Here is a 25,261-nt window from a genome sequence, read left to right as displayed (position 1 = left end):
TGTCTACTGCCACGACTAGTCATGTGCTATCCCCAACGACAGGTGTTAGTTAATTAAGGACTGACTGACTGACTGACTGACTGACTGACTGACTGACTGACTGACTGACTGACTGACTGACTGACTGACTGACTGACTGACTGACTGACTGACTGACTGACTGACTGACTGACTGACTGAAAGGATAAGCCGAAGGCAAATCTATTCAATCATAAATCTTATCTATTATTGTACCCAACGTTTACACAATATAGGGACGGACGTTTACATGATTTTTTTAGTATTATAATCAAGAATATATATCTTTCAAGAATATTTAAATAAAAAGGGATTTCAAAATTTTCAGAAGCAGTGTATTGATTTCAAATGCGGTATTGCTCTAGGGATTTTAAAAACATGAAGAAAATTGACAGGACATTAAAACTATAGAAAGACAAAGAGAGTGAGACAAAGAAAGGGAAGAGTGTTCCAGTGTAAGAAACGACACAAGCTCAGTAAGGACACTGGGAGATAACCGCGGCTTTGTTCACCTTGTTCTCAACAAGCATTTTGCGGCATAGTTTCCCACCATTCCACCCTTCCTCGTCATGTAAACATATTATCAGTTCCTCTGAGAACCTACAGGTGGGTCATTCGCTGTCAAAGGGAAGGGAGAGAGAGAGAAGGAACAGAAAAATGATAGAAAAGAGGGATACAAGAAAGAAAGAGAAAAGAATTAAAAAAAAATTAAAAGCAAAAAAATGAAAAAGCTAAGTAAGCATTTTTAAACATCCCTCTTTTTCTTAAAACAATAAATTTGTATTAATGTTCATTTCAATATTTGCCCCTTTGATTCTTAAAGGACATATGTAAATCTGGCCTCACTTGTCAGCCTGGCAATATAACTGTAACATGGTATGCTGTGTTGAGGTGAAGCTGTACCATGACATGATGTGTCAATATAACTGTAACATAGTATGTTGTGATGAAGTGTAGCTGTAGCATGTGCATGTCGCTAAACTTTATCAATAAACCGACATGGTGGACATACAATACTCTAAAGAAGACAAGTTGCTGTTGGCACCGTGGGTTCAGGGGGTGAAGACGTTCTGTAAACCCAGAAGGCACGTGCATGAGCAAGCTATATTTAGTATCAGCCATCACGCTTCTGAACGAGTTAACTTTACGCTCATCACGCCATCTTGAACCACAGATACGGCGCCATGCTGGTCTACGTGTTTCTGGCAAGCCTTCTAGGGTAGGACTTCTTTTTATCTGTATTTCTCGGTATTTAGTACATTATATGAAAGATCCAGTTTACACAACCACGTAAAATGCACAATAAATTCACTGCGTCCATCTTGGCTCGCCACTCAGTCATAAAATGTTGGTTTGGTGACCACAATCTGATCTGACCGATCTAAATAAAAGTAAGCAGGAAAACTCCTGGCATGAGGGTTTCTGTCGGTATGTCTAGATTCTTATCTTGTATAGTTATAGTGCCTAGTTACAACTGTATGAAACTTATATATCAACTCTGTTTCAATTGGAAAGATGGCAGGCTTTTAAATAAATGTTCGCCGTTTGCATAAACTCCTGGTGAATGTCCCATTGCTGGAAATTTCATTTCGACGTCCTAACCTTGCTATTATAATTCTTAGCATCCTGTGTGTGTGTTGATACGTGTGTTGGTGTGTGGGTGTATATGTTTACATATGTTTGACAGCAGTGTCTCCGCTCAGATACACTCTGTCTGTCACTCTAACTCGCAAGACCTCAGAGAAGAGGAAGTAGTCGCTTTGGTAAGCTAGTTACTTCCCTTATGTTCTCATCATTTTAATTTCTGTCGTTCCTGATAACAAATAAATTTAATAAGACAGCAAAAATGTCTTTATCAATCTGTCTTCAGACTGGCATATCCGCAATTTTTGTCTATACCTTAAACAGAAATATATTTACATATTTAATTCCCTGTATATGCTCTAGCGCACATATCAGAGTCCTTTTTAATTTTGTAAGTTTTCCTCCAGGTGGCTGACCTTATTGACCGCAATCAGGACAATGTGGTTACGGTAGCAGAGATTGTTGTTGGTTTTGCAGACATTCTTCAATTCAGCCGTAAGCAGATAAACTACTTCACATTTATTCCACTTTCGTAATTTAAAGGAAATATTTCTAAAAACCTGCATTAGTTTGGGATTTGCTAAGGTTTATTTGGGACAATTTGAGTCTCGTGGCTGTTTGTTGTGTTTTATAGTGTTGTTTGAAAGAGGGTAAGGTTTGTAGTTTATCTGGGAGAAAGTGATAGTTTATATAGTTTATATGCTCTGATAGTTTATACTATAGTTTATCTTGGAGACCTTACTGGTATTTTTAGCTTAGGTTTGATCAGAGGTGCACATTATCTTTCAGTTTGAGACAGGTTATGAAAAAGTAAGTAAAGATGAAATAAAATCAATCATTAATATCTCTCTCTAGTAAATTAAGCATTTTACTTCCGTATTATTGTCTATTTAAACATTTTAAAAGGCTCTTTTTGCAATCGAAACGCACAATTGCTTGCCTCTAGAATAGTTTGCCGGCAGTGAGCTTCCGTCGAATGAGAACTGTGGTTTGAAATGCCTCGATATTGCGGTTACTTGAATGTAGTTATTTATTGTACATTTCCTCATTTTAATAAAGCAGCTTACAGATGACAGCTTATGAAGCTGTTGATGCTTTCATGTAATGAAACTACTTATTCCTCTCATGCAGTGGGAATTTCTGATGGCCTCGTTCTTGGGATGAACAGTACTCAGCTCCTGGTCCTAGGGGCTCAGATTGGGGTGGTGATTGACAGGGAGCACTTCGTCGACAAATGGCACAACCGGTTTGGGGATGCAAAAGATTTTGCGAGAGCTACCTTTGACGCTTACGATGTGAACGACGATGGCCAGCTCAGCCTTCTGGAGTTGGAGCAGATTTTGGACCACCTGATGACAGTAGTAGGTGAGTCTCCACATGACAGTCCGCTGGGTGAGTCTCCACATAGCAGTTATCTGGGTGAGTCTCCACATGACAGTCAGCTGGGTGTACAGACGTAAGGTAACAAGTTTACCTTTCATCAACATCACTGGTGTTTCAAAAACCTGCCTACAACTTGGGCTACTGAGATGCCTGCCGTCCATAGCAACCACCTTCAGAAACTTAACCACTGGACAAAGCGAAATGATCTCATGCGTACCTGCACCTTTACTTGATATTTGTAAAATATTTACACATACAATCGAGTAAAGCAGATTTACACTGCTATGTTATTTTTTTAGGATAGTGTTGCCTTTCCACACTTACATAGCTTTGCTTCTTTCTTTGCTTTCTTAGATGACGGCGATAAAATCATATCTGCAAGAGAGTTCCGTGAATACCTACTTTTCGTGAGTTCTATTCACTCTTTTCATGTAAATAGTATTCTATTAAAAAATATCTCAAAATTATTTTAAGAGAGAGTGGTGATCAAACTGTTCCATTTGATTCTTTAATTCTTTGTATTTCTTCTTTCTTTCGTTCATTCTTTTCTTTTATCATTCATTCATTTCTTCGCTCATTTTTTCGTTCTTTTTTTTCTAGACTAAAATGATGGTGCAATAAACTTTCATTCTTAAAACAACGAAATTGATTTATTTTCTTCGGCGACATTAAATTTACATATTTCCGCAATATTATTATTTATTTCAGATTTACAAGACTTGCTAACATTGCACGTGGCTCAGTCTGCATGAATGCAGCCTCTAGTGAAAGAAACAAGAAGCCTTAATTAACTGTGGAAAAATAAAAGATGCAATGACTTTGGTTTTTGATATATTCATAAATATATGCATTGTCTGCGTTGGATGTGTTGAACTTGTCAAATTGTCAAACAGCTTCATTAGGGGTCAGGTTATTTTTTTCTTTTTCATTTTAGCAAGCAAACGTTGATACTTTAGACGAGGTATAGTCATATTCTTACCTACAGCCAACCGAAGTTCTGAAGATTTCTTGCTGATGACCGTCTCTTTGCGCTGAAATGTGTGATTGTGTAGGCTTTACTGCAATCTACATAAGATTATCACCGTAGCATTTTTCTCCCTATTACACTCTAATGAAATCTGCCCATGCAATATTCATCACAACCACATATACTAACCACAAAAAATTGATTTCTCTGTTGCGTTAACAACAAAGAAAATTATCACTTTGTAGTGAGCTGCTTAAACAAAAGTCATGGTCATGGTCTGGTGATCATATGGAAACAAATTAATGTGCAGTCACTGCCCAGAAAAATTAGCCACATTGAGATGTTCTAGCCACTCGAAATTCATCACTGTCAGGTGGAATCCCTCAACTCTACCAAAAAAAAAAAAAAAAAAATTAGATGATGATAATGAGGAGAAGGATGAGGAGGATGAGGAGGATAAAGAAAACCTAGGAGTAGTCTACTGTCACGTTTGCGGGAAAGGGGAGTTAATTCTTATTTTATTGTAGCAGCAATTTTTTTCCTTTTAGCAGTTGCTTCCCTTGATGTTTTCCTCTTCGAGTGATTGCACAAGTACTAACGGCTCTAAAAGATAACATAGATGAAAGCCTCGTGCCTCGCGCTATTTTAAAAATTCCATTCTAGTTTTTTTAAATTAAGAAAAATCTCTCCTGTAAATGGATGCTACTATATCAGATGATGCAGGAGAATTATTTTCAGCTGCAGCATGATAAATTCTGCTCACTCTCCAGTTGTATAGAGCGCTGGGTTGTTTATAAATCACTTTTAAAGTCCTCAGAAATATACGTGCACGCAAATTAATCGATGATGGGGGAAAGATAACGACAAAAGCTTAATTAATTTATGCAGCTGACCTTAGGTCATTTTCTGCCGACGGGATCGAAGAGCACGCACATGCGTATGGATGAACGCACGGGTACACAAACAATCTGCCAAACATCAGCGAACTATTATGCAACTAATAATCAAAGGTTAGATAATTTCATATCGTATGTTCAAATTTTTTAAAAAGTGAACGCGCACTATTCGTATCAAGTAAAAGTGCTTTCTAACCTAAATAAACACTGCTCCAAGAAAGATCCAAGACTTTTTTTGACCTTTTGCTCAACCAGAGAATTTTGGAGCTTCAGCAAGTCAAGGGATCAGACATTAGCTCATTCGCATTCTATTCTGCACGTATGATGCACGTGCCTTATACTCTTTACTGATACTGTAAAGAAAAGCATTCACAACACAAAGAAAACAGAGCGTATTAATATCACATACTACAATAACATTATTTCGCAAATTACCAAAACACTGTAAACTTGTCATTTACACTCGTTCAACGATAATGTAAGCATTTCTCAGCGGCCAGTGTTTGTGGCAGTCGAATAATTTTGCAAATCAGGATATTTGTAGTGAAACCACTGGAATAACCTATGATTCGCTAACCCTCAAAATAGCAAATCGTAGTTTGTGGTATTAATCATTCAATTTACTTTTCTGATTAGGGTTAGCTTAGCTAATATTCACTTTGCAAATCATGGTTTATGGATTTAGTAAAAAATATTTTTTAAATTAAATTCATGCTTTTGCAGTGTTTATGGCTGAGCAATCTTAACGTGAAGTGAGATGAAGTGTACATCATGTTTAATACTTCTTTAAGAAGAAAAAATAAGTTTACTCTTTGCTTTTAGTTCTTTGAAAAGTATTACCTTGACCTAGTAATGCCATTGCACCAAAAAATGGCAAAACAATTCTTTCTTTTTAATCTCTAGAGTTCCTTAGTCGTACCACCTAACCATTTTTCGTCCTTTTTTATCTGTAGGAATTCCCTCATCGTGCCACCCAATCATCTTTCTCCTGCGGACGTCGTATGATCATCAGAGCTCGCCAGTTAATGTCCTCGGACCATTCCATGCACTCTCATCAAAGTAAACAAACAAGTATGCTCGGTGTATATATAAGATGATTTGGTTTCCTGGAAGTCACTGCGACATTGGCTGGTACCTTCAACATGAACACCATTCTAGCGATCTCAGCTTTGCTATGGTAAGAAAGTTTTGATGTCGAAGAACAAATTTAATATTCTTATGGCAAACACTTTTTTAAACAAACCGCAACTCGTTAAAAAAATTGAAGACAATTAACCTTGTGTGAAGTAAATGTTTAATAATGTAAACATTTGTCTGAGCTAAGCAGTAATAATTGGTTTTGAAATTTCTTAGTGTTTTCTCATTTTTGCTGTTTATGCTAATATTTATTAAAATATATTTTATTAATGCATTATTTATCCCGACAGCAACTAAATATTTCTTACTTTTTCCTTTTGTAAAAGTTACTTATTTATAATCTTTGAAAGATGCTTAATTTCTTATAAACTGATAAAAGATCCTGCCTTTCATTATTTCATGTTCTGTGCGTATTACTAATATTTCGCGAGCGCGTGCACGCACGCACACACTTGCAGATTAGGTAGTCTTCGTCTCATGAGTAAAAGCAAAAATATTATTTATTTAAATAATCAGCTTATTTTCTTGGGAAAAAGCATGAACACTTTTGGTAAGACATTAAGTTCTGCTCTGAAATATTCAGAAACAAATTTTGTGTGTCCATTAGCGATATTAGCAATGTTTTATTTGATATTGTTTCATTGCACATCAATTATTTTATCCGTTCTTTACTTTCAGCGTTGCGCACGCACAGTTGCCAACTTGTCATCCCTGGTCTCAACACATCCGGGAGGAGGAAGTCATTTCTTTGGTGAGTCTCTTTAATTGAACTGCTTTAATGTTTCAATGAACATACAGTGTCTTGGCCCTGGCGTACAATTAGAGAAAAAAAATCCGTTTTCAGTAGCTCGTTCTCTCATTCCGCTGTCATTTTATTCCAGTAAATTCTTTCTTTCTTTTCAATTTTCCCACCGTTCTGAAAATAAACATCTGAATAATATAAATAAATATGCAGCATCACAAGGCTATAGTGCTAGTTTTAACACCCTTTCTATAGTTTTTAATGTTTCGGTATCTGTGTCACCATTGTTGACGTTATTGCTTGTTCCATGTTTCCAGATGTCAAACGCCGACGACAGTCAATAGTTATTGTTTGTTTTACTAAACACCTGTTGAACTAATATTTACTGTTTTCTACACTACCTCATACTCACCACCTGTCTTATCACCCTCGACGGCAGATATTGTCAACTTTATTGTCATCACCTGTTGTATTTACCAGGTGGCGGACATCGTCGACCGTAACGGTGACAACGTCATCACGACAAACGAGATTGTTGTCGGCTTTGCAGACATCCTCGACATCAACCGTAAGATCAGCGCTTGTTTTAAACTTTAAAAATCACTTGCCTTGGCTTTTTGTTAAACACGAAACACATTTATGTACTTAACTGGTCTCGTAAAAAGTAACGGAAAAACTCTTGCTCGGCATCACTGCCAAAGAGAACTGTATATATATATTCGTACTAGGTATACAAAATTCTTTGCGTAACCTCAGCAGTTGGCTAAGTCAAGGGTCAAGCTAAAGACACTGGCTTCTTGAAACCTTTTCTAACTTCTCAGCAGCACAGACGTCACGATTGTATACACTTATGTTGTCAAGGCTACAACCTTGAAAAATGCAGACAGTATGGTGTATGTGTACACACGTGACGTCACATGTTTACCTTATCTCTGTACGAGAGAGTTCTGTAGGCTTGTATCTCGAGATCGGAAAGGGAATGGGAGTATTCGCCTAGATTTTTGTAAATAGTTGTTTCCGCTGAACTTTACCGAGTCACTAAAAAAAACAAAACAAACAAACAAACAAAAAAAAAACAACAACAACAAACAAACAAACTTGCACAAGGTGGAACCAGATTAGACAATACAAGACGATAATTGCTTCTCGTTGGGGTTTTCAGTGCCAGTGTCGGAAGGTTTGATCCTGAGTATGAACACCCAGTCGCTGATCTTCTTGGCTGCGACTTTCGGACCTCAGATCGAGAAAGCTCACTTCGTCCAGAAGTGGCACGAGCGCTTCGGTGATGCTCCCAACTTCGCCTCCCACACCTTCGACTCCTACGACCAAAACAAAGATGGGAAGCTGTCCATGTACGAACTGGAAGAGCTCGAGCAGCGCATCATTAGACAGCAAGGTATGGCAACACCATTGAGTCAGAAATGAGACGGAAGGATACAGGCGGTTGATTTAACGAATGGAGAAGGAAACTATGGTTCTTTGGTGTCTTTTGGTGTCAGAAACTGGAAAAATGTCAGAGAAAGCAAAGGAGAGAACATGATTTGATGATGAGGATGATGATGATGGTGGTGGTGATGGTGATGATGATCATCATCATGATGATTTTTTTTCTCTTTCCAGACGATGGCGATGGAAAGATACAGTCTTCTGAATTCCGCAGATACCTGCTCAGTGTAAGTATTGTATGTTACAGGTCAGCAGTCGATCGGACGCAGTCGACAAGTGACACAAAACACTGTGTTAGAGGACTATGACATTTTATTTCATTATTATTTGAATCCCGCTCATACACATTAGAGACAGACTACCGCTCATTCAATGTGAAACCTAACAACACTCATACAATATAAAACTACCAATATGATGACTGCCACGCAGGATATTTATTTAACTGTTATTTTCTTTCCATCTGATGTTTACCGAAGCATCAATTTAAGATGTACACGGACACAATTTACTGAACGCAGGAAGCCAAAACGATTATATGAATATATACAGACACAAAACAGGTGAAAATTTTCAAAATAAAAATAAAACCAAAATTTATGTGAATTAGCGTTCATAACATAGTGTAATAAAATAGATAAGTTATTTCCCATCCATTATTGTTTATAAACATTGTTTATATTTTGTTGACAGATTTACGAAACGTGCTAGCCTCTCTTCGCCACCTGGTCTCCGACGCTTACAACAAATTCTTTCCAATATTCTTTGTGTAAATTATGTATTTTTCAATGCATACTTTGAAATAAAACAAATAATTTATTGGCATAAAATAACACGTGTTCTTTTACTAATAATATGCATGAATGTGTCGTGTATGAATTAACTGATTTGCACTATGGTTCTACAAAATAAATTAACCAGAAAATTAATTAAATCAGGAAACTAACGAACATTATGCTTTGCTCATTTCATCAACATTTTGTTCACTGGAATATTAAATGTGGAGAGTGGAAAAAGATTAATTAGTCATTTTTTTGAGAAGCAATGTCACAACACCCTAAAATACTTTAATTTAAACTTTATATAACATATCTTGCTCATTACGATGTAGCAAACAGATTTTTAAATTTGTTTTATAATATGTAACTGTACTTTTCTGTTCATTTAAACTTTCAAACATTCATTTTAAACTGCTTGTTTCCATGTTTCGAGTAGACATTTCTATTTATTTTAATCTACTACCCACATTATCTACTTGTCTTTATCCTGAGATCAGACTGCCAGTAGATACCAGGCAGCTGACATCATCACCGGAAGTTGGAGGGAGTGATGTCACTTGGATGAAACGGCGCCACCTCCTCGGTTGGTCAGGAGCAGGACGATGCCCGATGCTATCATCAAGGCCAGGGCGATGATAGCGAGAATGTAGGAGTAGGAGACTGTCTTCCCATACCCTTGATCGTACTTGTCATCAAACTTAATCCCAAAAATGATGATAGAGATGAGCCAACAAATGGCTGAAAAGGGAGAGAAAAACAATTCATTCATTCCCTATTTCTTTCTTTATTTATGTATTTATGTATTTATTTATTTATTTCGTATATTTGTGTTCAGCCTGCGTTCCTTCTGTACAAACCATAAAACTTCAAGAGTATTTTAGGAGCCCTTTGGTTGACCTCTTCGACAACCGAAAGTTTTGTCCAAGCCGTTTCCAGACCACATGAAGACAGCCCTCAACCCCTTTCCAAAATTGTTAACGAGGGCAGTAGTATCTCAAGTGTTTTCATGTGAAAGAACAGCTGCGTTATCTAGATATACTGTGCTATGCACCTTGAACTAACAGGTAAAGTTAGGTCACACAGGTAAGTCAGAGGTCAAGAGGATGGACGGTAGTCAGCGAAAGGCACAATGTGGTTGAAATGCACTCACCGCCCGCAAAGCAGTTGATGGCGTTCCAGAAGCTGAGGTCGGAGTTGCACTTGCAGGTGGCGACGAACATGAAGAGAATGACGAGGAAGAAGCCGAGGTTTAGCGTTACAAAGCCTATAATAGCAAAGGCCTGCACCACTCCGTACCACTCTACATAAACAACGATTAATACAACTCATTACATTAGTAACATTTTTGTTTTGTTATGATATCCAAAGCGAAACTAAGGATTCTACTGACGCCCAAACCCAAACTCGATGGTGTCCATGATTTCTGTACAGGCTTGTGGATACAAACATGTCAGGCAACACCTTTGAACACTTTTTTGAGTGAATGAGGGAAGAATTGAGTGAGTGAGCTAGCTGTAGGGAGATGTAATAAGAAGAAGCATGATGCAGCTCTACAGAAGTGGTGTGCAGTGTCTCACCCAGCAGCCAGCCGTCGTTGGTTTCACAGATGAGGTTCGTGCAGATCCTCCACAGCCCGTAGCCTACGTAATCTCCGCCAAATGTGAACATTCTACCCCAGTCTGTCGTGGTGAAAGCGATCCACCCCAAGATTTCGGCGATCAGGAGAAACATGAAAGCTAGCTTTGCAAAGATGTTAGCCTTCTGGAAACTTTCCACGAGATAGAGACCCATTTTGATGATGCCACCTTAAAAAAAGATTGTTTGAAATAAACATGTGTATTTATCTACTCAAGTGGAAATGGAAAACACAAACAAAAAAACTCCATACAAAAAGTAACATTTACGAATTATAAGAAAATCGGAATCACAGAAAATACATGAGAGATGAACATTAAGTTCCTTGAAAAGAAATTATCACGAAGAGCCTGTAGTGAATATTGTATAAATGAAGCAGAGTGGCACGATGTGCGTGTGTGACCGTTATGTAAATCCACACCGTTTGTCTGATCCTAACAAAAATGTGAAATATGAAAGGTTGGTGTATTTGTGCGGGAACACTTTTATCCGATTTTTCATGTTAATTGTTATACAACACATTATCCCCTGGGCCTGGCTCCAAATGAAAATCAACTCGGCAAATTTTGTCACAGATGTTGCTGACATCAGAAACGATTCTATATTTTGACATCATAGATAGATAGGGGAGGGAGATCCAAAGCCTACATTTAACATTCCTACATTCATGTATTTATTTTCCATGAACATTTTCATGGTGTGCAGTTCTTTGTAAATTTCTTTGCCCTAATTGTGTCACTTTATTTTGAGACCTCGGGATCGGTTTAATCTTGTTGCCGATTGTCAAGCGGCAGAGGTAAACAACCCTCCCACCTACAGCACGGAGCGAAACCGAGGCTCGACACCTGTCCTGTTTGTGGCTTTAACCAACCCTCACCTTTGTGCACGCAGACAATTTACCTGTTAACCAGGGTGTAGGTCTGTCAAATCTTCTACAGATCGTAAAGGGGACGGGGTACTGCACATAAATGGAGCGGGTGGACTTGGTGCTTGACAACAGAAGGTTTACGCAGGTTGTAAACACTGTGTTCTTGTTTGTGGAGACTTTTGGAGGCAGGTCTAGTTTACGCGCAAATATTTTCTCTCTTTTTGTCTCGTGGGCTCTGTGTGTGTGTGGTAAATATGGAAGTGTTTTCCCCGGGCGACGCCTGGTTTTGGTCTCAATATCCATGAAGCATAAAAAGCTATTGCTGATGCATGTCAACTGTTTATGTCAAAACTCGTGGGTGGAGCTCATCGTACGGAGGGTGAGGCGTCGAGACACGTTTTCAACTTGTTGGCAGTAGTAATATTAATGGGACGAATGGCACTGAAATATCAGGAGAAAGGATCATGCAGAGCAGCCCATGTGACAGGAGCGAAGCAAGAAATAAGACAAACATTTACTAGCATAACAAACAAACAAGCAAAAGACTCGGTAAATTCTTGTCTGATTTGGGCACGAGCTGTAGAATGGAAGGTTCCATTCATAACTTAAGTGTAATATTTCGAGGTGTGAATTAGGACCTCATCAAAAAGTCTCGATCGAATTTCTTTTATCTTTTGGTTTCTGCAAAAAACAAAAAAACAAAAACAAAACCAAAACAACAACAACAAAAACGAAACAAAGTGATTGGCTAGGTATAGATATTTTGTCTAGAAGGTAGAAAGCTGGGGTACATGGTTACAGCAGAAATATCTTCTTTTTCAAAGTACAGCCCTCACCCTTTCGATTCTATGCAGAAGACTACTATGTATGATTATTAAGATGGTTTCATCGAGGGAATGGGGGGTCCTGCTTTTCTCATGCTAATTTTTATTATTTGCTATCCAATATATAAAATAAAATCCATACCATGTTTTAAAAGTAGTAAAATCTTCAAGTCTGTTTAGCTCAATTACATACATTCTGAGTTGCTCACGAGTAATAGAAACAGAAGATTGATTTTGATTCTTTTGTCTTATTTTGTTTTGTATTTAATTGTTTTTGTTCGTTTGTGAAAATAATTAAATATAAAATCGGTGAATGACTATAATACGGTAATGCTAAGGGAAGGATATGAAAACAAAAATTTATGTATCTATGTCTTAGGGCTGTTTGTTTATCTTGTATAGTGTCTTCAGGTCATTTTTACTTGCTGCATTTTCTGCTTCATCTGCCAGTTTCTCTATGTGATATCTTTTGTCGGTTCTTGTCATCCTCTTTACCTCTTTGTTCAGTTTTGCATATCTTTGTCTGTGTTGTTCCTTCAGGCGTTCAGATCTGGTGCTGTTGATTCTTTGTTTGGCTGACTTTCTCTCTTCTATCTTCTTCCATGTCTCTTCTCTGATCCACTGTTCTTTCTTTTTCCGTTGGAAGCCCAGTATTTTCTCTCCTGATTCCTGTAAGACTCGATTGAAGTCGTCTAAGGTCATCTCTTGTTGGTCTCCTAGTGCCTGGAACCTGTTCTTTACTTCCATAGCAAAGGCCCGTTTGGTGGCTGGATCTTTCAGTTTGCCAGAGTCCACTCTCTGCTGACGTGCCTGTTTTCCTCGTGATCGACGCAGCTTCAGGGAAACTGTGGCTATCACAAGAGTGTGGTCACTGGCAATGTCTGCTCCTCTGTAGGCTCTAACATCTTGAAGTGAGCTCCTCCATTTTCGGTTGATGATGACATGGTCTATCTGGTTCTTTGTGATCCCATCTGGTGATGTCCATGTTGCCTTGTGGATGTCTTTGTGTGGGAAGAGTGTGCCTCCAATCAGTAGGTTGTTTTCTTCACAAAAGTCTGCCAGTCTCTCTCCGTTGTCATTGATGGTTCCTATTCCATGTTTGCCCATGACATGCTCCCTGCAGGTGTTGTCACTTCCCACCTTGGCATTGAGATCGCCGATGATGAGCAACAACGGGTTTAAGAACAGTGATGTGCCAGTGAAAGACGTGAACGGTAATGTCGTCGAGGGAGAGGCAGGAAAACTACAGCGCTGGAGGGAGCATTTTGAGTCAGTTCTGAACAGACCAGATCCCCCTCAGCTTGCAGACATCCAGCCAGCAGCTATAGACCTTGACATCTGCACAGACCCACCAAGCCTGGAAGAAGTGACAGCAGCAGTCAAGACAATGAAGAGCGGCAAAGCACCAGGGGCAGATGGAATAACAGCAGAGATGTTGAAAACGGTGTCCGGTCACTTAATCCCCAGACACTTCATCCCCGACACTTCATCCCCGACACTTCATCCCCGAGACATTTAATCCCCAGACACTTCATCCCAGACACTTCATCCCCGACACTTCATCCCCGAGACACTTCATCCCCGAGACATTTAATCCCCGAGACATTTAATCCCCGAGACATTTAATCCCCGACACTTCCTCTTCAGGACAAATCAAGTGCAGCCTATAATAGATTGTTGGGTGCAGTTAGAGAGCTAGTGCCTAATGCAGCTCCAGAGACTATAGTAACAGACTTTGAGAAAGCTGCGATGACCGCTTTTAGAGAGAAGTTTCAGTCATGTAAAGTAACGGGATGTTACTTTCACTGAAGTCAAGCGGTATTACGCAAAGTCACTGAACTGGGGATGAGAAGTGACGACGACGAAGACGACGAGTGACGTGGAATGGTCAGATGCCTCCCAGCTCTTGCCTATGTACGTGAGGAAGACATCGTCGATTCCTTCGAATTGCTTGCAGAGTCAATGCCACAACATGATCGCATGCCGGAACTTCTATCCTACTTCGAGCATACGTACATACGGGGCCGCAGACTGCGCGGTAGAGGGGATAACTACAATGGATCGTCTTCTGTACCTCCGATCATTAGCTTACCTTTCATATTGATTAACAGCAATTACCTCCCGAACACTCAAGAACAATTTTCATATCATATTGTTGAAGAACATTACATTTACTTGCTTATATGAATTTTAACTAATGTTGTAGATGTTCAAATGACGTTGAAGTTAATAGCATGATTTGAATTTGAATTATTTGAATTTCAATTAATAAATTTCAATAAAATTTTTCGCTGACTTCATAATTTTTATAGTTAAGAATTTAGTTTAGGGATGAAGTGTCTGGGGATGAAGTGCTTAGGGATTAAATGTCTCGGGGATGAAGTGTCGGGGATGAAGTGTCGGGGATGAAGTGTCTGGGGATTAAGTGACTGGGAACCGTTGAAAACAGACGTGAATGTGACAGCTCCCAAGCTGACTGAAATCTTCAGGCAAATTTGGGAATCAGGGCAGGTCCCTGTTGCCTGGAAGACAGGGCTCATCTTCAAGTTACCCAAGAAAGGAGATCTTGGAGACTGCAATAATTGGAGGGGCATAACACTTCTTTCCCTCACCAGCAAGGTCTTCAGCAAGATTGTTTTGTCAAGACTGACGGCAACTCTTGAGAAAGACCTCCGACCACAGCAAGCAGGATTTCGCCCTGGGCGATCCTGCTCCGAACACATCTTCATTCTGCGACAGATTCTGGAGCAGAGCAACGAATGGAACACACCGCTGTACATCAATTTCATCGACCTGGAGAAGGCTTTTGACAGCATCCACCGCGAGTCCTTATGGAAGATCCTGAGGCATTACGGAGTCCCTGCAAAACTTGTTCAGGTCATTGCAATGCTGTACAGCGATTTCAAATCCCAGGTTGTCTGTGACACAGAGCTCACAGACCCCTTCAACGTCAGTACTGGGGTGAAGCAGGGCTGCATTCTGTCGCCATTCCTCTTCATCCTGGCCATGGACTGGATCATGAAGACTTCCACCGACAGCGAGAGGAGAGGGCTCAGCTGGACCATGACTATGACAGCAACAACAGCACTGGAAGACTTGGACTTTGCTGATGACATTGCCCTGCTGTCACACCGCCACCAAGACATGCAGGAAAAAACAAAGGCCTTCTCAGAAACAGCTGGAAACCTTGGCTTGAAGGTCAGCACAAAAAAGACTAACAGTATGAGAGTGAACGCCAGAGTCCAAGACAGCATCAAACTAAATGGAGAAGAGATTGAGGAAGTTGACAGTTTCACCTATCTTGGGTCCAAAATGTCAAACACTGGGGATGCGGAGGTGGAGATTCGAGCCCGACTGGCAAAAGCCAGTCAGGCCTTTGCCTCACTCAGGAGCACATGGAAGGCAAAAAACATCAGCCAGAAGATCAAGCTGAGAATCTTCAAGTCAAATGTGATCAGCACCCTCCTTTACGGATCAGAATCTTGGAAGATAACCAAAACCATCAGTAACAAGCTTGACGTCTTCCAAAACAGATGCCTCAGGCTCATACTTAACATCTTTTGGCCAAACACCATCACCAACGAAGAACTCCACCGAAGAACTGAAACCGAGTCCATCACCACGCAGGTTCAACGAAGGCGTTGGCGATGGATTGGACATGTGCTCCGCCAGCAGACAGCAGACCTTTCCAGAGTCGCCCTACGATGGACTCCAGACGGCCGAAGAAAACGAGGCCGCCCAAAGGAAACTTGGAGAAGAACAGTGGAAAGGGAGATGAAAGGAAAGGGCTGGACATGGGGTCACCTAGAGCGGGTTTCAGCCGATCGACATCGGTGGCGGACTCTGGTTGAGGCCTTATGTGCAACCTGATGCACGAAGAGGAATAGATAGATAGATATGTCTTAGGGCATTAGGAACCCACAAGAAACTTAAAGGTGCAGTATAGGATGCTACGGCGGTGATACAGTGTGACGTCAGCGAGAGAGAGAGAGAGTGTCGGTCGTTGTTAGAATTTGAACTCAAGTGATCGGTGGTGTGCCGTTAGTTGGATTAGTGATATATATTAGTGATAACAATCAAGATGCCTATGAGCAATGTCAAACCATATCACTGCATCAACTCACACTGTGGTCGAGTTGATTTCATCGGAGGACGAGAAAGTCCCGTACGTGTAATTTCTCTTATTAAACACAACATCCTATAAAACATTCAACTTTTTCCACACGAACAGACACGAAAATAGACGAGATTCAAACTGATCCTACTCTTTACGAGATTCTAAACAGTTTTATTTTGTCTTTACAATCCCTTTAAATAAAGTGTATATATAATTATATATGAAGAATTAGAAATATAAGCTGAAGGCGCCAGTAAATGTTGATTTATAAATCACTTACCTAATGTTAACGAAGAAGAGGCTGACAGGGGACCTTGGTGCTTGACTGCGGATCGGGAGGCTTACTCAGAGCTTGAAGCAACTCCCAGAATGACTCTTATAAGTATCTCGCTGTTCTCAAAAGATCATAGACAGACCTAAGTAAAAACAGTGCGCATGCGCACATTCGTGCTCTGCGAGCACTCGAGAACGGTCACACCCTAATCCGAAAATGGCACTTAAGCCAATATAGAATGTGTTATTTGTTATTCTTCTGTGACCAATGATTGTGTGATTCTCAATGAATATTTGTGAAATCAGGGTGGTGTCGATTTGAGTTGTTGCAAGGCGTTCGTCCTCTCACCGTCACCTCCCAACCTGTGAACTGGGCTTGAAGGATATAGTCTTTGATGTGCTGCGTGCCTGTACATGATATGAATAATTAAGTCATTGTGACAGTTATGGGACAGGGAGTAAGGACACTAGCAGCAAGAGAAACCAGTAAGACAAAAGCCCTGATAGATCAACTCTGATGCCTTAATTGTATATCTCTCTTGCATCTCTTTTGTTTTTTTGATAGACTGTTTGATTCCCGGCTAGTTTTCTCGAATTCATACTGTTTCGGGTAGAATGATTTAAAGCTAGTTTTATTTTAGTTCCGAAAATTTAAAACATTGAGTCCTACAATATGATAAGTATTACAAAGCAGATTACTATAGTATATAGGCTGAGAGCGTATATCTCTACTGCGCTACTAGTCTCTCCTCGTCCTATCTCCAAATATTCCGATCCTCATAATGCCACAAACGGAACTGGGTTACTCTAGTCTAACATGGCTGACGACGTGAGCTCCATACCGGTAATCGCAGTTACTGCAGCAGTCGGCGCTGTTGTTCTTTTGATTGTTCTACTCTGCACCATAAGCAGAGGCGATAAAGATGACAAAAATCAAGAAGGTGAGAAGAAATAAATCTTTTCATCTAGCGATCGTCAAATTTTGACACCAGACTGCCTCTCTTAGAAGTTGTTACACGTCGACTTATCCTTATATCTGCGACTGATAAATATAGCGGACTAGTCTGCAGTCAGATCATCAAACGTATTTATACTTGGGGAAAAAAACAGCAACAAATAGCCTTTATGGATCGTAATAGATGCTGCTTTTGTGCGGAATGACAACAAGTAGGCAAGCAAACCATAATTGCTATACCAGCCGGTAGCATTGCGACATGTTTGTGCAATCTCGAGGATATCTGTGGGTGGTTTGGATTTGATTAGATTCACTAATTCTTGCATACAGACACAAGAAATTGAAAAAAATTAAGGAAAGGCTTCCAGTGCAAAAGATAATTTGCTTGTTTGATGATTATGACTTGTTGTACATTTATAATTTTATTTATTATGCAGTTTCAAATTAACCAGTGTAATGTAAATGGTGTAATATCTATGAAGCTGTGTTTGTGTGTGTTGTTTGCTTGTTTTTCTCTCTGTGTGTGTTTGAGAGAGAGAAAAAGAAAGAAGGAGAGAGTACTATTAAATCCAGTTTGAAAGTGCATTTACATTCAGTTGTCCAGCTATTGAAATCGTAAGTTTATAAGTTAGTCAGTCTTTATTTTTCAGATTTTATTAATGTTGCATTAGAAACTTACTAACGCATAGAGTTCTTGACAGAAAACAAGGAATCAACAAATGGAAGCAAAACAGGAAAAGCAGTGGAGAAAGCATCTAAGAAGTCAAAGCTGGCAGCCAGTACTAAAAAGTCCTCATTTGTCCCATTTGCACACAAATGGCTGGCCAGCTCACTCAAAGGACACAGTAGCAGAGTTGTCTCTATGGACTTTAGTCCAAATGGCAAATATCTTGTGACTGCATCAGATGGTGAGAACATATTTTCAACTAATTTTTCAGCTTCTTTGCACAGAAGTTTATATTTCAAAGGTTTTCAAATGAGCATCTGAGCAAGAGCATATGTGTGTTTATGGTCAGTGTGTGTGTGTGTGCATGCATGTGGTTATCCTTGCATTACTGTATTTATTGTGAACCAAGAAGATTGGTCATTACAATATCTCACTTTAAAAAAAAAGGATTTAATCATAATTATGTGTCTGGGCTGGCAGTTACTTTCAATATTTATGTGTATTGCAGATCGAGTGATGATGCTGTGGAGCACAAAAGAGTTTTCTCAAAAAGAGCACAAGTAAAGAGTTTTGCTGTTTCTCATTGCTTAATTCTTGAATGAAGTAACGTCAATTTAACAATTTTGAAAAAGGCCTGATAATGTTTTCATTATGATATGTTTTTATTTTCTGCTTCATTCTCTTTTATTCTGAAAATGTACAATCTAAGTAATTAGGAAAGGACCCATAAAACTCAAATAGAAATTGCAAATTTGAAGTAGTGTGTTTTACTTGTCAGTAAAAATGATTAAATATTGTGTTTTGCAGATTTATACGTTTGAATGTTGACTTGGATTCAGCTACTTCTGTCAAATTCAGTCCAGATTCCAGGTAAAAGCAAATGCTGGTTGTGTTATATGAATCTTTTGTCAGAGATTTCTTGCACCTTTTTAGATTTTTGTAAACTCAGCTGTTCATTTATAATTGCTTAGGATAAAGATTTTTTGCTATTTGCAGACAGACCCATAGGTGCAAGCACTTACACACGCACTAAATTTATCTGCAGACACAAATTTATTTTCCTGAAAGTCATCAATCAGCCACATTTCTATACATTTATCTTGAAATCTTTATTTAAAAGATGATTTAAAAAAAATGTTTCAGAGCTCTGGTAGCTAGTCTAGCCAATGGCAACAAAATCCGCGTGTTCCGCCTAGGAAAAAAAGATGATGGCAGTGGAAATGTAGGAGTTGCTGGTACGATGGATTTTCCTCAGGTACAGTTAAGACAGTTTGTGAGATATTCTAATTTTATTAATTCCTTGTGTTATACATGTAATTAATGATGTTAAAATAAATCATACCAAAAGTATAGCACGAATAGATGATGGGAAATAACTGAGTATGAGAGTAAGTAAAGCAGATGTTGTGCAAGAGAGGCTGCCTCCCTTTAAATATAGTCAAGCTATGCCTTTAGTTATTTTTATTTCCTTTTTAATTAGCCATTCAAAATAAAGCCTGAAAAGTATTAGAGCCTGGTTGATATTGAGATCCTCTATGTTATGCTCATACCTGTAGAGGTTTTGTTTTCAACATTGGGACGATTTCTTGGATCTGTTCGCTAGGTCTCCCCAGCTGAGATTATCAATGTAGGCATATCTAGCAAGGGCACCTTCATCATGGCCGGTTTGGCAGACACCCATCTCATAATCTATGACCTGAAAGGTAAATTATATTGAAACTACATTCCTTTTTCTAATTTTTTTTTCTTCAGCAGTTTACATAAGATTGATGCTTAATACATGAGCTTCATGTTTTAGTTGCTTTTTTGTTTGTTTGTATTTTTTGTTGGTTCAACTTTGTGATTGCTGTTTTGATCAAGGAGTACTACTACAAGTATGTTAAAAACAGAAGAATGTTAGAAATTCCCAACAGAATAGCAACTGCTGCTGACAGTAGATAAATTGGATGTTAAATCAGGTGAACAGCAAGAAGTAATCAACACACACCAGATGAAGAACTACTTTTCTGCCCTGTCTCCATGTGGTCGATTTGTCGCCTCTTCAGGTTAGAAGGTTTTGGGGTTTTTTTATTTATTTATTTTTTTTAACTTAATATTCAAATACAAAACAAATTTAAGGGCAAATTTTGTCAAAAAGTGATATAATTTCAGATTTTTTAAGTCCATATCTGTATGGACAGTTCTTTTAGATAACCTAGATAAGATTTAACCTTATAACCACATTATATGTTAACATTATGCATGATGTTTACAAGTTGCTGCACAGGTTTTCGATGGATACAATGTCATGTTGAATTTTAATCCAGCGAAAAAATTGCTTGATGGTCTATATGTATATAACCATTAATTTTTGCATTTATTGTTTCATGAAGCTTTACATGGAATATACTTCTATTAACACACTATGTCTACATCACTTTATGTCATTGCAATAAAAGTCAGAATTACACAGTAAATAATCTGGGTCCAGTGAGTTACTCACAGACAACAGAATCTAAACACCTGAATGATACATGTACAGGTTTTACCCCTGATGTGAAAATCTGGGAGGTCTCGGGAACCCCTGGAGAACTGAAGGTCACACGAGCCATGGAGTTGAAAGGTCACAATTCTGGTGTCAGCAATTTTTCCTTCAATGGTGATTCCAGCAGGTTAGATGTGTGTGTATTTGTGTTTGTGTATGTGTGTGAGAGAGATAGAGCCATGAAATCATGAAATCTTACACTGGAAGAAGGAATTGTACTTATGCCAATTTAAAATGAAGCTTAACACTTTTGTCCAGGGTAGCAACAGTATCAAAAGATGGAACATGGAAGCTGTGGGACACTGATGGTAGAAGACCTTTCTTTTTGTTTTTTTTTTTGGATTAGAAATATAGTTTGCAAAATGTTGAACCCTTTGACTACCAAGGAGTAAAAGCATTATATATACTATATTTTTTAATCTTAAAATATTTACAGTTAAGGAATATGTTTACAGAGTATTTTAGTAAAATATTTATTGCATAATTAATTTTTCCATGCGGTTCTACATCGAAACAGCTGTGAAACCAGCCATAAAACTAAGGGTGGTTATTCATCAAAACCACTAGAATAAAAGGGTTAAAACATGCTAGTTCAAGAGCTATAGTGTTAGAAACTTCATGGTGTTTTCTTTTTATTAAATCTACAGATTTCTTGACGAAATGTCACTTTAACATTGATAAACTTTTTAGCTAGTGGTAGATTCCTTTTTTTTAAATCTTTCTTGTTTTGTCAGTTCGCTACAGCCAAGGCCAAGATGCAAAATTGCTTTTCACTGGATCAGTGAGTCTCCCAGGACCAAATCTTATTGCAATTTCTCCAGATGGTCGCACAGTTGCAATATCAGGAGATTCTTCTGTGGTATTTTGGGATACTGTAACACAGTCTGAGTCAGTGATCTTGCAAGATTTACATTCTGGTTAGTTGCAAGCTGATATTACTGTGAATTATGTGCGAGGATGCACAGAGAGAGTGCTAGATGACTGGCCTTTTTGTGCAAAACAATGAAAAAAGACCTTGTCTTCTCCAGCTATCCTTTGTATTATAGTCATGCCTCCACCTACTTTTTTTCAGGACCAATCACAGCCCTTCAGTTTAACACCTCAAATCACTACCTGGTTACAGCAGGAGACAAACACCTGCAAGTGCTTCATAACGTACCTGGCTATTACAGTACTATTGCAGACTTAGAGCAGCGAGAGAAAAAAGCAACCAGTGCTGGTATGAGGGAAAGAATATTGGAACAGATCAAAGAAGCAAGGTATTAATGAGTGCTTTTTTAATTTCAATTTTAGTTTCTTTTGGTTGCTTTCTGTATGGTGCAGTGCTGATCATAATTCTTGTTAGCCTGGAACTGCCAGTGGTTCAAGTTGATGCATGTGACGAGCTTATAACAGATCCGCAGGTTATCATATTGGAGAATTCAGAAGTAATTATATCCAGCCTGATCCAGTCAACTTATACAAATTAGGTCTCTTGTAGGCAAGAGGAACTTCCAGGCAGACAAAATCCTGAAAATTCATCACATCTATGATTAGTAGTACATGTAATATGTTGACATTTGATGTATGGAGACATGTAGTAGTGGATCTAACAGGGAAGTAATGCACTAGGTTTGGGTTTTGAATGCAGTTTAGTAAAAGCATCTGTAAGATAGAGCAGTTGTCTATAGCTTCTACAGGATTGCTTATCATGTGCCTACAGCAGGCTTCTTGCTGTGCATACTGTCAAAATGCTGATGAGAATCCAGAATCAATAAACTTCAGAAGGCCTAGAGTTTAAAAGGTCATAAATATTTACTGGTGGCGGCTTTGAGGGGAATGTGCTTTTACCTAGGGGAAATTTCACACTTGTTTACAGGTCTCTTACAGAATTTATGGTAGCCTTTAATAACACAAATGATTTACTTTTTAAAACATTCGGTAAGAATAAGAAGAATGTCTTTTAACTTTATAACAGTATGCCATGTGCGTAACACATTTATTTACTTTGTCTTTTACTGTACTTGCAGGCAAACACTTAGTAATATTCTCGGAGAAAGTAATGAAGAAGTGGTTACCAAGAAAGACAGGGCAAGCTGACACTGATGTATTCTTCTGTAAGCATGCCATGCTAACAATAGATGCAACGTGGTAGACAGTTTGAAAGAACATACAACAGGCAAAACAATGGATGAAAACTGAGAGGCACTTCAATTGTTTTTGTGGCTCACTTGTCTCACAAAACAAATATTTCCTCACCACCTAGTTGATAATTTTCTAGCATGATGGAACCAGCTACAAGATGCATTCTTTTTTATATGAAATAAAAAGTGGGTTACATATAATTAAATCAACAATATTCAGCAGAGAAAACGGAATCTGCCCTGTGGACAACTTACATTCAAGACATTAAATTACACTCAGTGAATATTTTAAGCTCTTTGACAGTTGGTGCCTTCATTTTGTCATTGTCTAAAGTATTTGATATGACACCGAGGAGGAAGAGAGAATTTTTTTTTTACAAATGTCCAACTTAGCTAGGGAGAAATGTGATTGTGGTGGTGGTAATGTGTGCGTGTGTTGGGGGATGAGAGGGGGTGGAATATGACAGTTTGTCTCAGGCAGTCTAATTAAAAGAAAAAGAAGGGGATTTTTTAAAGGCTGTTTGTGTTGATAGCACTTTACAGAATGATGTTATAATTACTTCTTCCTAAAACATGTTGCAGTAATTGTATAATGTTTATGTACGGAGCTTTTGTTAGTCTCTTCATAAATACTTAATCTTAAACTTGTACTTTTTTCCTGGGAAAGTTTACTCAGTAGTAAGTAGTTGGAAGTCAGTCAGGCTTTTTTTTAAAAAAAAAAATTAAGAGATATTACTGTTAAGGTTGATGTGTTTTAGAAAAATGCTGCGCTTGAGTATGAATGCTCAACGTTATCGTTCTCTTTAGGCAGCAATTAACGTATGTGACAATTGTTTCGGCATACAAATTCAGTGTATTAGAGGATTTTCTCCTCTTGCTACAATCAGGCAATGATCATATTTTGTCTTGTGTTTCAAATAATGAATCAGTTCACCATTTCCTCATAAGAACTTTGTAACTTAGAATGAAACACAACTGCCTTCACCAATTAAACAAATTGGACCACTACTTGTGTCTTTTAATAATTTGATAAGGTTGTGTTTGCACACTGGTGCTTAAAAATACACACAGCTTTAATGAGTACAAATTTATCTCAGAAGTCCCAAGAATTTCAGTGTTCTTTTATTCACATACAAATTCCTATAAGTGCATGTAAACATATATCAACCTTGGCCTGATTCTACCTCTCTAATGTATGGTGCCCTTGTATTGAATACACCGTTAATATTAAATGAAGTTCTAAAGTGGTTACAAAATATCTAAACATTCTTCCATCCTGTTTGGTCAGGATTCCATCCTGTTTGGTCAGGATTCACTTCTGTTTAGGAAAGGCCTCATTGTACACTCCCCTCGATCAGGCATACCTAATAGTTCTAAATATTCATGAACTCGAGATGCTTCTGTTTTCAGACCGGCGGCCCATCCACACACACATACAATTTTACAATAGCAAGTAATATTTGTTAGCCGTGTTATTTGCTTTTGTTTAACTATTGCTACAGAAAAGAGCAAGCGCCAGAGTTCGGGTTTATCGTTTGTACTTATGTATCACATGCTGTTTCCTTGTGCCAGCGACTGCTGCTGCCGTCACATTTACATTTTTTTTTTTGTTTTGTTTGCGGCATCTGGTGTGTGCCCTGTGCTGTAAGCAAAGCAATAGCGACTATTGAGTCATTAGGACTAAGGTACTGCTGTTCTTGAGCTAGGTCCTCGTCTCATCGCAGTCCTGAGAGAGGGGAAGGGGTATTTAATGAGGCGTCACCAAGAAGGGAGACGAATATCTCACCTAAACAATTCCTTTCTGGTTCAGTTTTGAGTCTTTTCAGATAGTGGTTGTCAAGCAACTGAGTCAGATCGAATCAATTGCAGAAGAAAACTCTTCATTTGAAACATCTGTTGCATGTCACTTTCTTTGCCCGTCAACGCTGTACACTTCACCTTCCCACTTCCCACCCGTCCCCCACCCGGGTTGAGCGACAAATGGGTTACTTTGTGGAGATCGAAGTAATGGTCTGTAAAATATGAAACGTCCTTTCTAAGTTTAAGTCACCTGTATATATAACTAAAAATGTACTACTACTAATTCTATTATTGCTGCTCATTTCAGTCATCCCTATTAGAAATAAATTATTTTTCCCGAACTCTTTCATAACTTTGAGCGTCTGTTGAAAGTGTAAGTACGCAGCCAAAACAAACATGTACACCATCTGTTAGTAATAATGTGTACAGAGTTTTGTTTTCATCCCTATTTACAGAAGCTACACAAGCACACGGACTTGCCGTATGTAGGAAACAATGCTTGTTTATATATATATATAGTGTC

At 38.6% G+C, this 25,261-nt stretch overlaps 4 protein-coding genes across 6 annotated transcripts; 3 read left to right on the top strand and 1 right to left on the bottom strand.

Annotated features, from left to right (window-relative positions):
* Positions 1-1,067: 1,067 nt before the first annotated feature.
* LOC112563078 lies at positions 1,068-3,806 on the top strand. Of its 2 annotated transcripts, none has more exons than XM_025236795.1 (6): positions 1,068-1,237; positions 1,709-1,781; positions 2,010-2,097; positions 2,734-2,967; positions 3,340-3,392; positions 3,694-3,806. In XM_025236795.1, the coding sequence occupies exons 1-6, from the start codon at positions 1,203-1,205 to the stop codon at positions 3,709-3,711; spliced, it is 501 nt and encodes a 166-aa protein (XP_025092580.1). In that variant the 5' UTR covers positions 1,068-1,202; the 3' UTR covers positions 3,712-3,806. The 2 variants fall into 2 exon arrangements, with proteins under 2 accessions (XP_025092580.1, XP_025092579.1); XM_025236794.1 differs by having other exon boundaries at positions 1,071-1,237; positions 1,706-1,781.
* Positions 3,807-5,937: 2,131 nt separating this feature from the next.
* On the top strand, positions 5,938-9,003 carry LOC112563079. Its single transcript, XM_025236796.1, has 6 exons — positions 5,938-6,025; positions 6,664-6,736; positions 7,208-7,295; positions 7,890-8,123; positions 8,348-8,400; positions 8,867-9,003. The coding sequence occupies exons 1-6, from the start codon at positions 5,991-5,993 to the stop codon at positions 8,882-8,884; spliced, it is 501 nt and encodes a 166-aa protein (XP_025092581.1). The 5' UTR covers positions 5,938-5,990; the 3' UTR covers positions 8,885-9,003.
* Positions 9,004-9,153: 150 nt separating this feature from the next.
* LOC112563077 lies at positions 9,154-17,243 on the bottom strand. 2 transcript variants are annotated; one of them, XM_025236793.1, is made up of 4 exons: positions 16,677-17,243; positions 10,530-10,769; positions 10,103-10,252; positions 9,154-9,690 (listed from the first exon to the last, which is right to left on the bottom strand). In XM_025236793.1, exons 2-4 carry the CDS (start codon positions 10,741-10,743, stop codon positions 9,506-9,508), a joined length of 549 nt encoding a protein of 182 aa, XP_025092578.1. In that variant the 5' UTR covers positions 10,744-10,769; positions 16,677-17,243; the 3' UTR covers positions 9,154-9,505. The 2 variants fall into 2 exon arrangements, with proteins under 2 accessions (XP_025092578.1, XP_025092577.1); XM_025236792.1 differs by having other exon boundaries at positions 10,530-10,757.
* Positions 17,244-17,470: 227 nt separating this feature from the next.
* LOC112562887 (transducin beta-like protein 2) lies at positions 17,471-23,946 on the top strand. Its single transcript, XM_025236471.1, has 12 exons — positions 17,471-17,610; positions 18,326-18,532; positions 18,800-18,851; positions 19,099-19,161; positions 19,435-19,546; positions 19,895-19,994; positions 20,250-20,336; positions 20,813-20,942; positions 21,074-21,123; positions 21,550-21,732; positions 21,888-22,074; positions 22,825-23,946. The coding sequence occupies exons 1-12, from the start codon at positions 17,487-17,489 to the stop codon at positions 22,892-22,894; spliced, it is 1,365 nt and encodes a 454-aa protein (XP_025092256.1). The 5' UTR covers positions 17,471-17,486; the 3' UTR covers positions 22,895-23,946.
* Positions 23,947-25,261: the final 1,315 nt, after the last annotated feature.

The sequence above is a fragment of the Pomacea canaliculata genome, linkage group LG4, assembly GCF_003073045.1.
Source record: "Pomacea canaliculata isolate SZHN2017 linkage group LG4, ASM307304v1, whole genome shotgun sequence".
Taxonomy (NCBI): Eukaryota; Metazoa; Mollusca; class Gastropoda; order Architaenioglossa; family Ampullariidae; genus Pomacea; species Pomacea canaliculata.
This window is presented reverse-complemented; position numbering and strand designations above follow the sequence as displayed.

Coding starts and splice junctions, on each gene's coding strand:
- LOC112563079 (XM_025236796.1), top strand. CDS start 5,991: ATGAACACCATTCTAGCGATCTCAGCTTTGCTATG. Junction 7,296..7,889: donor AGACATCCTCGACATCAACC/GTAAGATCAGCG, acceptor TGGGGTTTTCAG/TGCCAGTGTCGGAAGGTTTG. Junction 8,124..8,347: donor GCGCATCATTAGACAGCAAG/GTATGGCAACAC, acceptor TTCTCTTTCCAG/ACGATGGCGATGGAAAGATA.
- LOC112563077 (XM_025236793.1), bottom strand. CDS start 10,743: ATGGGTCTCTATCTCGTGGAAAGTTTCCAGAAGGCTAACATCTTTGCA. Junction 10,253..10,529: donor CAACGACGGCTGGCTGCTGG/GTGAGACACTGC, acceptor TTGTTTATGTAG/AGTGGTACGGAGTGGTGCAG. Junction 9,691..10,102: donor CATCAACTGCTTTGCGGGCG/GTGAGTGCATTT, acceptor CTCCCTTTTCAG/CCATTTGTTGGCTCATCTCT.
- LOC112563078 (XM_025236794.1), top strand. CDS start 1,203: ATGCTGGTCTACGTGTTTCTGGCAAGCCTTCTAGG. Junction 1,238..1,705: donor TTTCTGGCAAGCCTTCTAGG/GTAGGACTTCTT, acceptor TATGTTTGACAG/CAGTGTCTCCGCTCAGATAC. Junction 2,968..3,339: donor CCACCTGATGACAGTAGTAG/GTGAGTCTCCAC, acceptor TTGCTTTCTTAG/ATGACGGCGATAAAATCATA.
- LOC112562887 (XM_025236471.1), top strand. CDS start 17,487: ATGGCTGACGACGTGAGCTCCATACCGGTAATCGCAGTTACTGCAGCA. Junction 18,852..19,098: donor TTTTCTCAAAAAGAGCACAA/GTAAAGAGTTTT, acceptor TGTGTTTTGCAG/ATTTATACGTTTGAATGTTG. Junction 21,733..21,887: donor CTTGCAAGATTTACATTCTG/GTTAGTTGCAAG, acceptor ACTTTTTTTCAG/GACCAATCACAGCCCTTCAG.